Consider the following 13,790-nt stretch of genomic DNA (forward strand, 5'->3'; position numbering starts at 1 on the left):
AATGGAACGCTTTAGGGGCTTCTACTGAGTGGACTTTGAGTTAAGATTTTTTTTTTGGAAATCTATATTTTCATTTTCTTTGAAGTGATGCTCGTTAAAGTGTGAGACAGACTTTGCACTTTTGAGAGCCTGCGACTATCAATCTTGGCACTTTTTCTTGAAATGCGACTTTTTAATTCGATTGTCAAGAAGTTGTCGAGTCATTTTCTGTCGATCTTCTCACTGCCGCAGACGTGAAATTATGTCTAGGCCCTTATTTCATAATTTCTCTCTCTGTAACTCTGTCTCTCCCTAGGGGGAGCACCAAAGATAGCACCACACACATATATATATACTGTGTATAAATATGTATAAATATGTATATATATGTATTAAGGTGCCTGGTGCCGCACTTTTCAAACCCACATAAATTGTAGACATCACTTCCCACAGCTGTCAACTAAGTCATGTTAAATTTGTTAAATAAAGTCAGAAAATGATGCATGAGACACGCAGAATATTTCATGTTTTTTTAATTTAATAGTGCAACTATTATAAAACATGGTGTTTGGATTTGAATATTTATCTCAGGGGGGACTTCTTTTAGCTCCAAATACATGTTAAATACATACAAGCAGTTACAGAACACACAATGGGAGTTATGATGCTGAGAGTGTCATGTTATGTAAATGTATATTATCCTATTGGCTTATGACAGTATTTGACTTTTTCTGCACGTGCGTGGTTTTTTTTCGAGGAGTCCCCGGGTCTCTTTCTGCTGCTGTGACTGCTCTGCTGCAGTCGGTAGGTCTTTCGAGCCTGGGCTCTCTCCTTCTCCAGGACCTCGGTGTCATCCAGGATCTCCAGGCCTGGGATCTGACTGATGACGTACTGTCTGAGGAGGCAGAGGCCATCAAATCTGAGAGGCATGATTTATGCATAAGGTCATGTACATGTTTTCTGTTGAGTGCTGGCATAAAAAGTTTGAAAAATGAGTCCTATGGGACAGGGAGTGCTACTCCAGAACAAAGTGGGAACATGACATCTAAGGAAGCAAATAAGAGACACACTATAGGACAGAATGTGAATTTTAATACCCACTGAATACCTAATATTGACATATTGTTCTTTGAAAACCATGTATTTGTTCTGAATTCGCCTCTTTGAAACAAAAAGTTAGACCGCTGAGCTTTATTTTGAAATTTGACCACTCTAATCTGAACAAACTGAACCAAAGGTTTTTTTGTTCAGGGTTTTGGATCTAAATTTATGACCCTTAAAAAAACCTTTCAATACAGCTTTCGAAATTGCAGATCGAGAAAATTCAATTTTTCAATTTGAAACACGTGAATACAGAACTAATAGATTGAGATACATGGTTTTCAGTGTAAAAATATTTTAAGTATTGAATAGCTGTTAAAAGTCAAATACTTACGTCCCTAATTTGCTTCCATAACATGGGTGTGCACATTGCCACAACACAATGAAACACTACATCCGATTACATTACACAAGATTTATGAATAAAGAGAATACGCCTGTGTACAGGGTCAACAATTTTGTCACAACCACACCAGCAGAATATGGGCCCTTCCCGCAGCCAAGACTATTAATTCTAGGATCTTTTTGGGCCCCCTTCTTGCATGGGGACCCTATATACTCAGTCCCCTTTTCCCCTGCAGTCCGACCCCCCTGGGCTGTGACGTCGAAGGCACACTATGCACCTGCACCTGCAGAAATTCAGGTCTAATATAGTTGAAAATCTTTCATGTATGTGTGTATGTATGCATGTATGTATGTATGTATGTATGTATGTGTGTATGCATGTATGTATGTATGTATGTATGCATGCATGTATTTATATACACTCACCGGCCACTTTATAGGTACACCTGTCCAACTGCTCGTTACACTTAATTTCTAAGCAGCCAATCACATGGCGGCAACTCTGCATTTAGGCATGTAGACATGGTCAAGAGAATCTCCTGCAGTTCAAACCGAGCATCAGTATGGGGAAGAAAGGGATTGATGACTTTGAACGTGGCATGATTGTTGTGCCAGAAGGGCTGGTCTGAGTATTTCAGAAACTGCTAATCTACTGGGTTTTCACGCACAGCCATCTCTAGGGTTTACAGAATGGTCCGAAAAGAAAAAACATCCAGTGAGCGGCAGTTCTGTGGGCGGAAATGCCTTGTTGATGCCAGAGGTCAGAGGAGAATGGCCAGACTGGTTCGAGCTGATAGAAGGGCAACAGTGACTCAAATAACCACCCGTTACAACCAAGTGGCAGAAGAGCATCTCTGAACGCACAGTACGTCGAACTTGAGGCAGATGGGCTACAGCGCAGAAGACCACATCGGGTGCCACTCCTTTCAGCTAAGACAGGAACTGAGACACAATTTGCACAAGCTCATCGAAATTGGACAATAGAAGAGTGAAAACGTTCCTGGTCTGATGAGTCTCCGATTTCTGCTGCGACAGTCGATGGTAGGGTCAGAATTTGGCGTCTACAACATGAAAGCATGGATCCATCCTGCCTTGTATCAACGGTTCAGGCTGGTGGTGGTGGTGTCATGGTGTGGGAAATATTTCTTGGCACTCTTTGGGCCCCTTGGTACCAATGGAGCTCGTTGCAACGCCACAGCCTACCTGAGTATTGTTGCTGACCATGTCCATCCTTTATCATAATGTACCCAACTTCTGATGGCTACTTTCAGCAGGATATGCGCCATGTCATAAAGCTGAATCATCACAGACTGGTTTCTTGAACATGACAATGAGTTCGCTGTACTCAAATGGCCCCCACAGTCACGATCTCAATCCAATAGACATCTTGGGATGTGGTGGAACGGGAGATTCGCATCATGGATTGCAGCCAACAAATCTGCGGCAACTGTGTATGCATCAGTCAATATGGACCAAACTCCCTGAGGAATGCTTCCAGCACCTTGTTAATCTATGCCACGAAGAATTGAGGCAGTTCTGAAGGCAAAAGGGGGTCCAACCCGTTACTAGCATGGGGTACCTAATAAAGTGGCCGGTGGTGTATATATGTATGTGTGTATGTATGCATGTATGTTATAGATATTATATATTTATTATCATGTGTGTTGTATGTATGTATGTAGGCAAGCATGCATGTATGTATGTTATGTATGTTGATGTATTTAGGTGTGTAGGTATGTATATATATATGTATGTATGTATATTGTATGTATGTATATATATATATATGTATGTGTGTTGTGGCATGTGATGTGGTGTTTTGTATTATGTCTGTAACATTCATGTCCATTAATTTGTGTACTTTGAATAAAAATGTAACGATACATATTAAAATCATAGGCCACATTATCACACCGGCTTGCCTGTCAGACCAACTGGATTATGCCATTCTCATCGTGTCAGTGAAAAGTAACAGTCCAGTCCTCTATCAATCCTTGGATTTAATGGACCCCTGGACTTCATATGTCCCACTTGGAACATGAGCAGTCTAAATCATAAATCATTTTTGTGAAATTTGAAATTGATGGATGTATGTTCCACTGATGAATTCTCTTTACAATATGTTGTACCCTTATAGCTGATATATTTTGAGTATTTTGCTCACTTTCCTTTCAATTTAGAGCATCTTTATCACATTTAAACCAACATGTTAAATGCAAATGTTAACAATATGAGTTAAACTTTAAATGTAACTGCATGTCGTTCTCTCTCTCTCTCTCTCTCTCTCTCTCTCTCTCTCTCTCTCTTTCTCTCCCCTTTCATTTCTTCAGCTGTCAATAAAAACCAAACAATGCCCCATAGAATTCTGTTAATTTTGTATGTTGTTGATGTATAGTTGTTGTCCCTAAAGTATGGATGCAATGACACACTGATTGTCCATAAATAGTAAATACATTGCTCCATTTCTCAGACACGACAAGTCTAATTTTGACAAAACACGGGTGTTCTGGTACCATGTTCTTGCACCAATGTATCAGATGGGGGCACCATAGTGTAAGTAAAAATCTCAGACAGACAGAGACATGCACCATTGGTCTGGATTTGATGGATATTTGACACTGAAGAGTCCCTCCAGGTAGCTAAACCCCCAAATTCCCAGAAAAGGTATCGCCATTGCCCTTTTTATAGGCCTGGTTATTGCAAAGAGACTTCAAAGTCAAGTGACGAACATGTTATTTTTTCATAAGCAAAGACTATTCAGCGTGTATAGAGGGATCCTTTGATTTTCTATAGTCAGTGACCACATCTTCTCTTACTTTGCTCCAATAACTTACAAAACCTGCTCCATCTAAATGATCTAGTCCCATTAAATGAATTTAAGGCCACGTTAAAATGCCATGTAACTCAAAAATATAACCGCCACATGTGACCTGTTCCTTTCCTCTACGTGGGATTTTGACTCTGCTGTGAAAAGAGATTTCAATCTCAAAGGACGTCCTGGTTAAATAAAGGTTAAATAAATCAAAAAAATCTGCAAAACTGAGCAGGTACTGATGAGGACCTCACCTGTAGTCTTTGTACTGGGTCAGACTTCCTCCGTTGAAATAGCTAGGCGCCGCCTCGTTGTTCATCATACTGAGAATCCTGCATTGGAAAGGAATGTAGAAGCATGAAGCAGGAAGGAATAAAAATGATGGTTCCCCTTCGAGGAAAACTCGAACTGCGTCGGTTACGACACTAAGGCGTTCCCTTAGTGTCGTAACCAACGCAGTGTCTCGTTCCCCTATCTCGGGGAACAAGGGTTACATACGTAACCCGAGACGTTCCCCTTCGAGGGGAACTCGAACTGCGTCGGTTACGACACTAAGGGAACGCATTAGCGTCGTAACCAACGCAGTGTCTCGTTCCCCTATCTCGGGGAACAAGGGTTACATACGTAACCCGAGACGTTCCCCTTCGAGGGGAACTCGAACTGCGGCGGTTACGACACTAAGGCGTTCTCTTAGTTTCGTAACCGACGCAGTGTCTCGTTCCCCTATCTCGGGGAACAAGGGTTACATACGTAACCCGAGACATTCCCCTTCGAGGGGAACTTGAACGGCGTTGGTTACGACACTAAGGCGTTCCCTTAGTGTCGTAACCGACGCAGTTCGAGTTCCCCAATCTCGGGGAACAAGGGTTACATACGTAACCCGAGACGTTTTCTTTTTAACGGATGTAATTACATTCCCAGGCTCACTTTATGTTCGGGAACTTCCGTCGGATTTCTTCCACGAACACGGGCAGATTGTTGATCTTGTTCTTGTTGATGCACACTGTGGTGACACTCGGCATGTACGGGAACTTGATGTGCGATGTGTAGTTGTTGCAGTCCAGGATCAGGGTGCTGAGCTTCTCCAGCTGACCCAGCAGAGCCGGGTTCCAATAAGGACTGAATGAAGGACAACACACCCATCTCAACATGGTTTGTCAGTCTCTATAGAAGGATATATTACTATTCATCATAATGTATATTACTGGGAGGTAGTATTCTATAGTATGTTGTTACAAAAGATATGGTAAATAAAAAGAGGGGTATAAACTAGGACTTCTTGGAGGTGTTTCCGCACATACCATAAACCATAAACACCCTACATAATACTAATGTTTTCAGGATATAACATACTGATATCTATCTATCAGTTTCAGTCATCCTGATGCAATAAATACAAAGAATTCCACCTCCTTGCACCTTGAAACATTCACATTTTCTTCCACAAACACTAGCCCGGTCAGTTTCTTCCTACATGCTAAGATGTAATAATAAAAAATGTACACAGGTCTGAAATACACACATGCTCAGGACCTATTCATGCACAAATGGAGACATGTCAGAGTGGGTGGGCTGCCAGCTGGACCAGCACCCTGAGCGGTTGGGGTGGGTACAGTGCCTTGCTCAAGGGTACCTAGAGGTGCCCAGGAGGTGAACTGGCATCCCTATGGACTGAGCTGCTGCCCCCCCTTTAACTTAATGTGTCTTTAGCCATGCTAGCTGAAGAGGTCTCTCAGTAGGTCCATAATTTTGGTTCAGACTGAAATATCTTGACAATGCTCATAAGGAATTCAAAATGATATTTTAATGTAACTGCAGAAAGACTGTCAGTTGAATGGCGTTTTGAGCTAACGTTAGCAATCAAACAACCACAGACAGCTAAGACTTTTTGAAATGATTTCCATCTACTGTTATAGTTTTTGATGAGTGTATTATTTTATGGATTTCACAAATTTCAGTATGACATATAAAGCCGTAAAAAACTCGACTATAGCCGGTCCGACTTAACTCTCATCGGGTATGACACGTTAGGCCGTAATGACATAGGCTACAGCTCTGAGTGGAGCGTCTGCAGAAGCATGAAAAGGGTTTTGGGATTGTGGGTGGTGTAGTTTTTTCCACATGATTGCGGATAAAACATGTTTTTCTCAAAACAAGGTTGATTTCGTGCATATTTCTAGCTTCTACAGGTGCACGTAGCTGGAAAGAGAGGAGAATGCTGGCCTACAATTAGCTTGCTAGCTTGCTAAATTGTTAGCCTTGGTGGCGCCTATGTTTTTTAGCCTAGCAGCTAGCATCACTTAGTCCCTTGAACACCAAGCATACCGCGTACACAACATGGAGCCCCAAAGAGCCACTAGGCAGTTGTTTTTTGGTCCTTGAATTTCTGGTTATTACGAAAAGGATACTCATCCAGCAGATTGTAACTCAGATCCAGCACCTCGAGTGTGTCTGTCTGGGTTAGAATGGCTTCATTGGGGATTTCGGTCAGGCCCTGGTGAGCAAAAGAAAGCCACTGAAAGATGGGTTGACCGGGTTGGCCCGAAGAATGAGGATCCATGACAAAAAACACGTCTTCTTCTTTAGTTCCTCTCCACTTGTTTCAATGGAAATTAGGAGAGGCGTCAGATGATTATGTCATGGTCAAACCTTGAATAAACGACAGTACAGACACATGACATTTAATTCTACAGTGTTACATTGTACAATACATTTCCAGTTTGCCCGCAAAAGGGTGAACACAACATTATGAACGCCTACTCAGTGTAATGCTAAAATGACTCTAACATTACTTCTTCCAGCAGCATTTGTAATTAAGCATTTATGATTGATGCAAAGTCACAAATGTTCTCCCATAAGCCATGTATGTGTTCAAGACAAATGGGAGGATTGGGATTTTACAACCAAGGCCCACATTTTACAATCTGGAGAAAACACCACTGAGATCTTCTGAGAAACACTGCTATAGGTTCAATTTGTAATAAATACGTTACACTGACATTATAAAGGGATTGCTGAAAGGTGGGCTTTCTAGATTAAAACGAATATTTCAACATACTTTCTTTCTAAAAGTGAGAGAAGAACATGTGCATAATTCTCGACAGAGCTGGAATCAGGACATGGTTAGCCTAGCTTAGCATAAAGGCATGAGCCCTGTTCATCACAAACAGTGGAGACAGAACATGTTGACCTCAAAAAACGGCCGTCACAGGGTATGTTACGTCACCTCCAGGCCCTCCTAATTCTGAAAAGTGCTCAGCGAATGGAGTAATCTGGCGTAAAGCTATTATTAAGGTTGAGATTATTCAAAATAGTGCTGCTCTCTGGCTAAATTATTTGAGTCATGCATGTGTGACACTGTGAAGTAAGAAAGCAGCTACTGGTGCACTTAACACGTTACCTAGCAGCAACGTTCTCCGTGATTATCTGGTGTTCCACATGCTGCTATCAGCAGATTTGTGTAGACCATTGGTCATCATTTACAGTAGTAATCAACCATAACATGTTGGCAATCATCTTAAACTGCTCATAGATACCTTAGGTTGTCCTGCTACTTTGTGAAAGACTCCAATATGAATCTTGATGCGGCATGCAGTACAACAACATCTACTCAGTTATAGCTGGACTTACCGAGCTGAAGAGGATCTGGTGTCTGTGTTCAGTGCATGGAAACCTTCTGAGGACTGCTTACAGCTTATATAAAAAGGCCCTCTTTCATAGCCCGGCTGTAGATCACATGATGGGGATAATCACATTGCTGCTGAACCTTGTGGTTCGCAGGCCTCTTTGGACCACATCGAAATAGCATTGATAGCGTGTTGAATTCTCAGAAAGGGGAAAACAACAACACCCGCTCAAACAGTGAAGACATGTCAACATTCAGTCTTGATTTACCAGAACCAGTGACAGGATTGCTGATCATAGACGATGGCAGATCACTGGATTAAGAAATAACACTACCTCTATAATATGGGTTTATTTTGAACACATATGATCTATTACAGGACACATGTCAGATAAGAGTGTGCGGGAGTTCTTACAAGCACATAAATACCATAAGAATTCCACAAATTCTTAAATGAGATTTTCACAAATGGAATTCACATTATATAAATGAAAAAATACCACACATTTGATATTAATATCAGAGCTAAATTTACACAAATAGACAATGAGACCATCTTGAAATTTATTTAGATGTTTTTTTTCCATCAAGAGTGCCAAATATACATGTCAATGAATGGAAATAACGAGGTTTAATCACATATTTGATCAAATGAAAAGCTCGAGCATCCTTCTAATCTTTATAGAAACATATAAACATACATGTGTTGAAACAAAGAGTTTTCTAGTGGAATCCCATGGCTGGATTGGCCCGGGGCCCCCAGCAAAGATTTGCTGTTGGGCCCCCATTGGCCCCTCCCTAACACTACTGCTTCCTGTGCATTGTGTGAGTTTCCTTTCATCCCAAATTTCCATCAACAGGACACACATTAGACTACAAATGGCAGTATTCATCTGCTGAATGTGTAAACTGAATTTAGGAATATGTCAATTGTAAGCACTATATCAATCTAAATAATAAAAGCCTTAACTCTAGATTTGGACCATTGCATAATCTGTAGGACAAATACCAACAAAACAGATTTAGTAAATTAGCTGTACCGCAAACCACTAGACACTCGGTACGGAAGAGGATTAGGGCCACTGGTGAAACATTTATGTGAATTCTGACTTTTTTCTCAGAATTCTGACTTTAATCTCAGAATTCTGACTTTTTTCTCAGAATTCTGACTTTAATCTCAGAATTCTGACTTTTTCAATTCTGACTTTAATCTCAGAATTCTGACTTTAATCTCAGAATTCTAACTTTTTTCTCAGAATTCGGAGATTTAAGTCAGAATTAAAAAAAGTCAGAATTCGGAGATTTAAGTCAGAATTAAAAAAAGTCAGAATTCTGAGATTAAAGTCAGAATTTTGACTTTTTTCTCAGAATTCTGACTTTAATCGCAGAATTCTGACTTTTTTTAATTCTGATTTAAATCTCAGAATTCTGACTTTTTTCTCAGAATTCGGAGATTTAAGTCAGAATTAAAAAAAGTCAGAATTCTGAGATTAAAGTCAGAACTCACATACATTTTTCACCAGTGGCCCTAATCCTCTTCCGTACACACAGTGAGTCTGTAGCTGTCTGAAAATATAGTAAATACATTTAAAAGTAATCTCTTGTATGCTTTACATATATATATATATATATATATATAACATCACTTTCAGTGGTTAATAAGAATAAATGCAGTGTAAACACTGTCACTAAATGTAGCAGGGGTTACTTTTTAGACAATGATTCTTGCTCGCTATAAATGATATGAACAGTTCCAGTAAAGTTTCCTTTGATCCATATTGGAAAGTTTTTTCCCGGCATTGCAGTTTAAATTCTCCGAGGATCCGTCCATCCTCCTTCTGAGACAACACAGTGGCTCATGGCTGTGATGCTGTGTGCACTATTCGATTCGAAGTTCACACTGAACACACAAAGTGATGACCTCTACCCGTCTTGCAGTCCCTGATTTGCCACTTGGCCCGTCTCCACACCAGGACGCACTTCTTGTTTCCCTTCCTTTTGGACCGGGGGGGCGTCTTTCTCCAGTTGGTGTAGGTGACCGGCTCACCGCCCGCCCACTCCCAGCGTCCTTTGCCGTCCCTGTCATTCAGCCCTGAAGCAGTAGGAGAAAGATCACTTGGAGTATAAAATTGTACTCTACAACACAAAAACAGAATGGTGTTGCCAGAAATGTTTCGACCTATCCAAAATGGTTTTCTTCTGCTGAAGTCCCACAGCCAGTCCATGTCGGCTTTAGAGAGAACGCTTGCTAGTGTGCCTTTATATCTGAAATCAAAAGGACAAGAGGGAAAGTTGTCTATTCTAAAGGACAACTAATCCAAAGCATGTATGTCCATTCTTTCTACATCAATTTCTCTGTTTATCCTTGAACCCACAGCTCCATGGGAAACTGTACCTCTCCCTGCAGGCCTTATTGGCTGTGCTCCATGTGGCCTTGTGGTCAGTGCTGAGGGTGTAACAGTGGCCACCATGAAAGGTCCAGCCCTGAGGACACATCTGGGCCTTCACCATCTGTGACTCAGAAAGAAACAGGCAGATATGTTGAACTTTAAAGCTATAGTAAGTAGTTTCTGCCGCCCACTTGATGATTCCAAGTAATGACAACCAAGAAGGACACGGAGGATTAAAAAACCACGATGGACTCTTCAGAAGAGGTCATTATGTTCACTGGAGTTTCTGCATGGGAAAGTCCCAAAACGCCACAATCTTCTGAGCAAAGTACTGAGAAATCCAGAGAGAGTTGTGTGGAGCTGATTGTCTTAATTAGCTTTGTTGGCGACGGACAATTTTGCCAAACTCAAGCCTTCAAAACAGCAGTCCTCAAACCAAATATAACCAAAAAAACGCTAAATAAAAATATAGCGTACTGTAGGTCAGATATCTTTCTCCCATAGATGCAGAGCGGCTAGCACATGCTTATAACAAGTAGGTTCCTTCGTCAACAAGCTGCAATACCTGATCGGTTGGTGCCCAGGGTCTCCAGGAGACGCCGTTGCAGTGAAGGAGCTGATTGGTAGTTTGGTCGAAATGCAGGAGTCCCATCAGTTCTGGCACACAGGGCTTAGGTATGGAGTCATCAGCTGTAGCCTATGGGCCATACAAATCCACAGGAAAATTTAGTTTTTCGCTTTAACTGGAATGCTAAACACTGTAAACAGGTCATAGAAAGTTTGGAACAAGCGTGAGACATGTTTGAGGAAAAGTGGGTAGTAAAGTGTCCCATAGTGGTAAAGATACATTTATGGATACACACAACAATACTCAACCCACACATTCTGATCCTGAACTACGTTGTGGGATCAAACAGCCTTTCATTCACATCAACTGTAAATGGCCCTATAGGTCGATTGTGAACGGCTTATAACGGTCTATATTCCCACTTCTTGTTAGGCGGTGACCTATAGAGGCTGTGGGAGTTTTTTAAGGGAGGTAGTATACATATAAAGTATAGGAGTGTTAAACTCTGTTAAGGGAGGGTGGATGGGTAAAACACAGAACTTTCATTCAAGAGACCAAAGTTTGTGTCCCGTGTGAAACCAAAAGTCTTATTTAAATTAACCAACTTTGTTACCGACCTAAGTTTGTACCATAGTTACATCTGTGACGTGGTTACGTTGGTGAAATAGTTCCAAACATAGAACCTTCAACCAGGGGCCTGTTGCACGAAACCGGGATAAGGGATTAAGCCGGGATATTCAAGTTATCCTGGATGAATTTAGCTTGGACTCGGTTGCACGAAACCAGATTGAATTAAGCCCAGCCAAGTTACCATGGAGATTTATTTTGGCTAGCCTGGTCCAGGCAGGCTAACAGCCGGGCCAACAGCCGGGCCAACAGACGGGCAACAGCGGGCCAACAGCCGGGCAACAGCCGCACAGCGGACAGCGGTAAGATTAATCCTGGAGTCTCATGTGTGAAATCAGCTACCGTCTGATCCGAAATGAACGTGTTTAACAGTTATTCCGTAGTCTCTGCATGTGTTCTGCTTTATTTTATTAAATGCAAAGCCTACCCGCGAGTTTGATTTAAACACTAATACTACTTGTTTAGACGGTTACAAATGGTTGCACTGGCACCCTGATGCGGAGTGCGACTGTTTCGAGGTTGCCTGGCGTCGGCCGGTGGCCGGTGCCTGGTGGCCGGTGCCCGGTGGCCGTTGACCGCTGCCTGCCGGCAGACCGCGAGTCGCGTCGGTGTCCACTCTCTCTGTAAAAGTAGAGATGAGCAGCGCAGCGTCCGTGGTCTCAGCTTCAGGTTTCTACAGGACGCGCTCCGGAGATTAAGTGTGACGATATTAATGGAGCGATATTCCCAGATGATAATAATGGCAGACTGGTCAGAGACCAATTATTCATGATTTCATTTCTTGTTGCTTACTCGTAGTTTGTGTTACTCCTTATTAAGTGGGCCTAATGTTTTTTTTTATTTAGCTTACATTGGTTTCAAACCTTTCAATTAGTCTCACATCCCTGGACCAATAACGTGGCCATATACAGTAGCCTACGTATATAGTGTAGTTTACGTTAATCACACCGGGAACACCACAATGTTCTTAATCTCTTTATTTTGGTGCAGTCACTGTCAGAAGAATAAAAAAACATGAATTGTTTTACATATATGTTCACCGCGTGTATTGAAGTCACTTACTTCTTTTCTTTGTTGTCCCTTTTGATTGTTCTGCATGAACATTAATTGTACAAAGAATAGACATAGCTTATAGAGAATTGTGGCGGGTTGTAAAAAAGTTCTCACGTTGTGAAAAGGGTTTGAATTAAGCCTAGAGTCCGTAGGGTCCATTTCCCGGGAACATTGTCCCTCTGCTCACTGCTATTTCGGGCTTTTCTTTCCATTTGATAACAGCCGTATTTCCCTTTTTGCACATTCACCTCCTCGTTACTTTCCATTAGAAGCTGCTGTCCTGGGTGAAACATTTGGCGCATGCGTCTTCTCATCTCTGCATCAGTAAATCTGTGATCGATAACGTGGTCTATTTGAGAAAGCCGTGAACGTGCACTTATCCCGGCTATCTCCACCTGGCTTGACGTAGCTCCACCTGTTCATCCTGGCTCGGCAAGCGTGCAGCAGACTAAGCCGCGATGAGCGGATCACACTAAGTCAAGCTGCGCTTTTTCACCTATCCTGGATATTCTTATTCTACTTTCGTGCAACAGGCCCCTGGAGACTGTTGTTCGAGTCCCGGGTGAAACCAAACGTCACCGGTCCCTTTGTTAAGTTAACTGACTTGGTTACAGACCTAAGTCTGTGATGCTTGTGAAATAGTCACGTCCGTGAAACAATGTTGTTTGTCCGTGACATATTGATACCCAGTGGGGAAATTATATGTTAGTAATCACTACACACAGGCTTGAAAACCAGACACATGCTCATGTCCTATTCATGCACAAATGGAGGATGGGGTTACGGTTCCTTGCTCAAGAGCCGTGCCTGGCATGTGAACTGGCATCTTTCCAGCTACCAGTCCACACTGCGTACTTTAGTCCATACAGGGACTTGAACCAGCAACCCTCCGATTCCAAACCAACCCCCTACGGACTGAGTACTTCAATTTCAATTTCAATTTATTTATAGTGTCAATTCATAACAAGAGTTATCTCGAGACCCTTTACAGATAGAGCAGGTCTAGACCACACTCCAGAATTTACAAGGACCCAACAGTTTTAGTAGTTTCCTCCAGGCAAGCAAACGTGCGACAGTGGCGAGGAAAAACTTCCTTTTAGGCAGAAACCTGGGACAGACCCAGGCCCAGGCCCAGGCCCAGGCCAAGACCCAGGCCCGACCCCCCCCAGACCCAGGCTCTTGGTAGCGGTGTCTTATTTCCTGTTGTTTTACACCGTCCGTAGCTGACGACCCAGGTAGGCGACAGATCTACGTGAATGGAAACATATAACGAGTCGGCCTCGACCCCAA

The 13,790-nt window shown here is 42.2% G+C and overlaps 2 protein-coding genes across 3 annotated transcripts in view; both read right to left on the bottom strand.

Annotated features, from left to right (window-relative positions):
• Positions 1-537: 537 nt before the first annotated feature.
• LOC116707336 (leucine-rich repeat-containing protein 72) lies at positions 538-8,045 on the bottom strand. Its single transcript, XM_032544664.1, is given in 6 exon segments — positions 538-722; positions 724-874; positions 4,492-4,569; positions 5,165-5,356; positions 6,646-6,886; positions 7,868-8,045. Coding segments are annotated over 5 exon segments (615 nt in total). The 5' UTR covers positions 6,798-6,886; positions 7,868-8,045; the 3' UTR covers positions 538-680.
• Positions 8,046-9,655: 1,610 nt separating this feature from the next.
• The window catches only part of frem1a (Fras1 related extracellular matrix 1a), a 68,322-nt gene continuing 64,187 nt past the window's right edge, over positions 9,656-13,790 (bottom strand). For both annotated transcript variants that reach the window (XM_032544662.1, XM_032544661.1), the window contains exons 34-37: positions 10,818-10,949; positions 10,258-10,373; positions 10,042-10,127; positions 9,656-9,954 (exon numbers count right to left, since the gene is read on the bottom strand). In XM_032544662.1, coding sequence (XP_032400553.1) covers positions 9,758-9,954; positions 10,042-10,127; positions 10,258-10,373; positions 10,818-10,949 — 531 coding nt within the window. In that variant the 3' untranslated portion in view covers positions 9,656-9,757. The remainder of the gene's footprint in view (positions 9,955-10,041; positions 10,128-10,257; positions 10,374-10,817; positions 10,950-13,790) is intronic.

The sequence above is a fragment of the Etheostoma spectabile genome, chromosome 19 (assembly GCF_008692095.1).
Source record: "Etheostoma spectabile isolate EspeVRDwgs_2016 chromosome 19, UIUC_Espe_1.0, whole genome shotgun sequence".
NCBI classification, from domain to species: domain Eukaryota; kingdom Metazoa; phylum Chordata; class Actinopteri; order Perciformes; family Percidae; genus Etheostoma; species Etheostoma spectabile.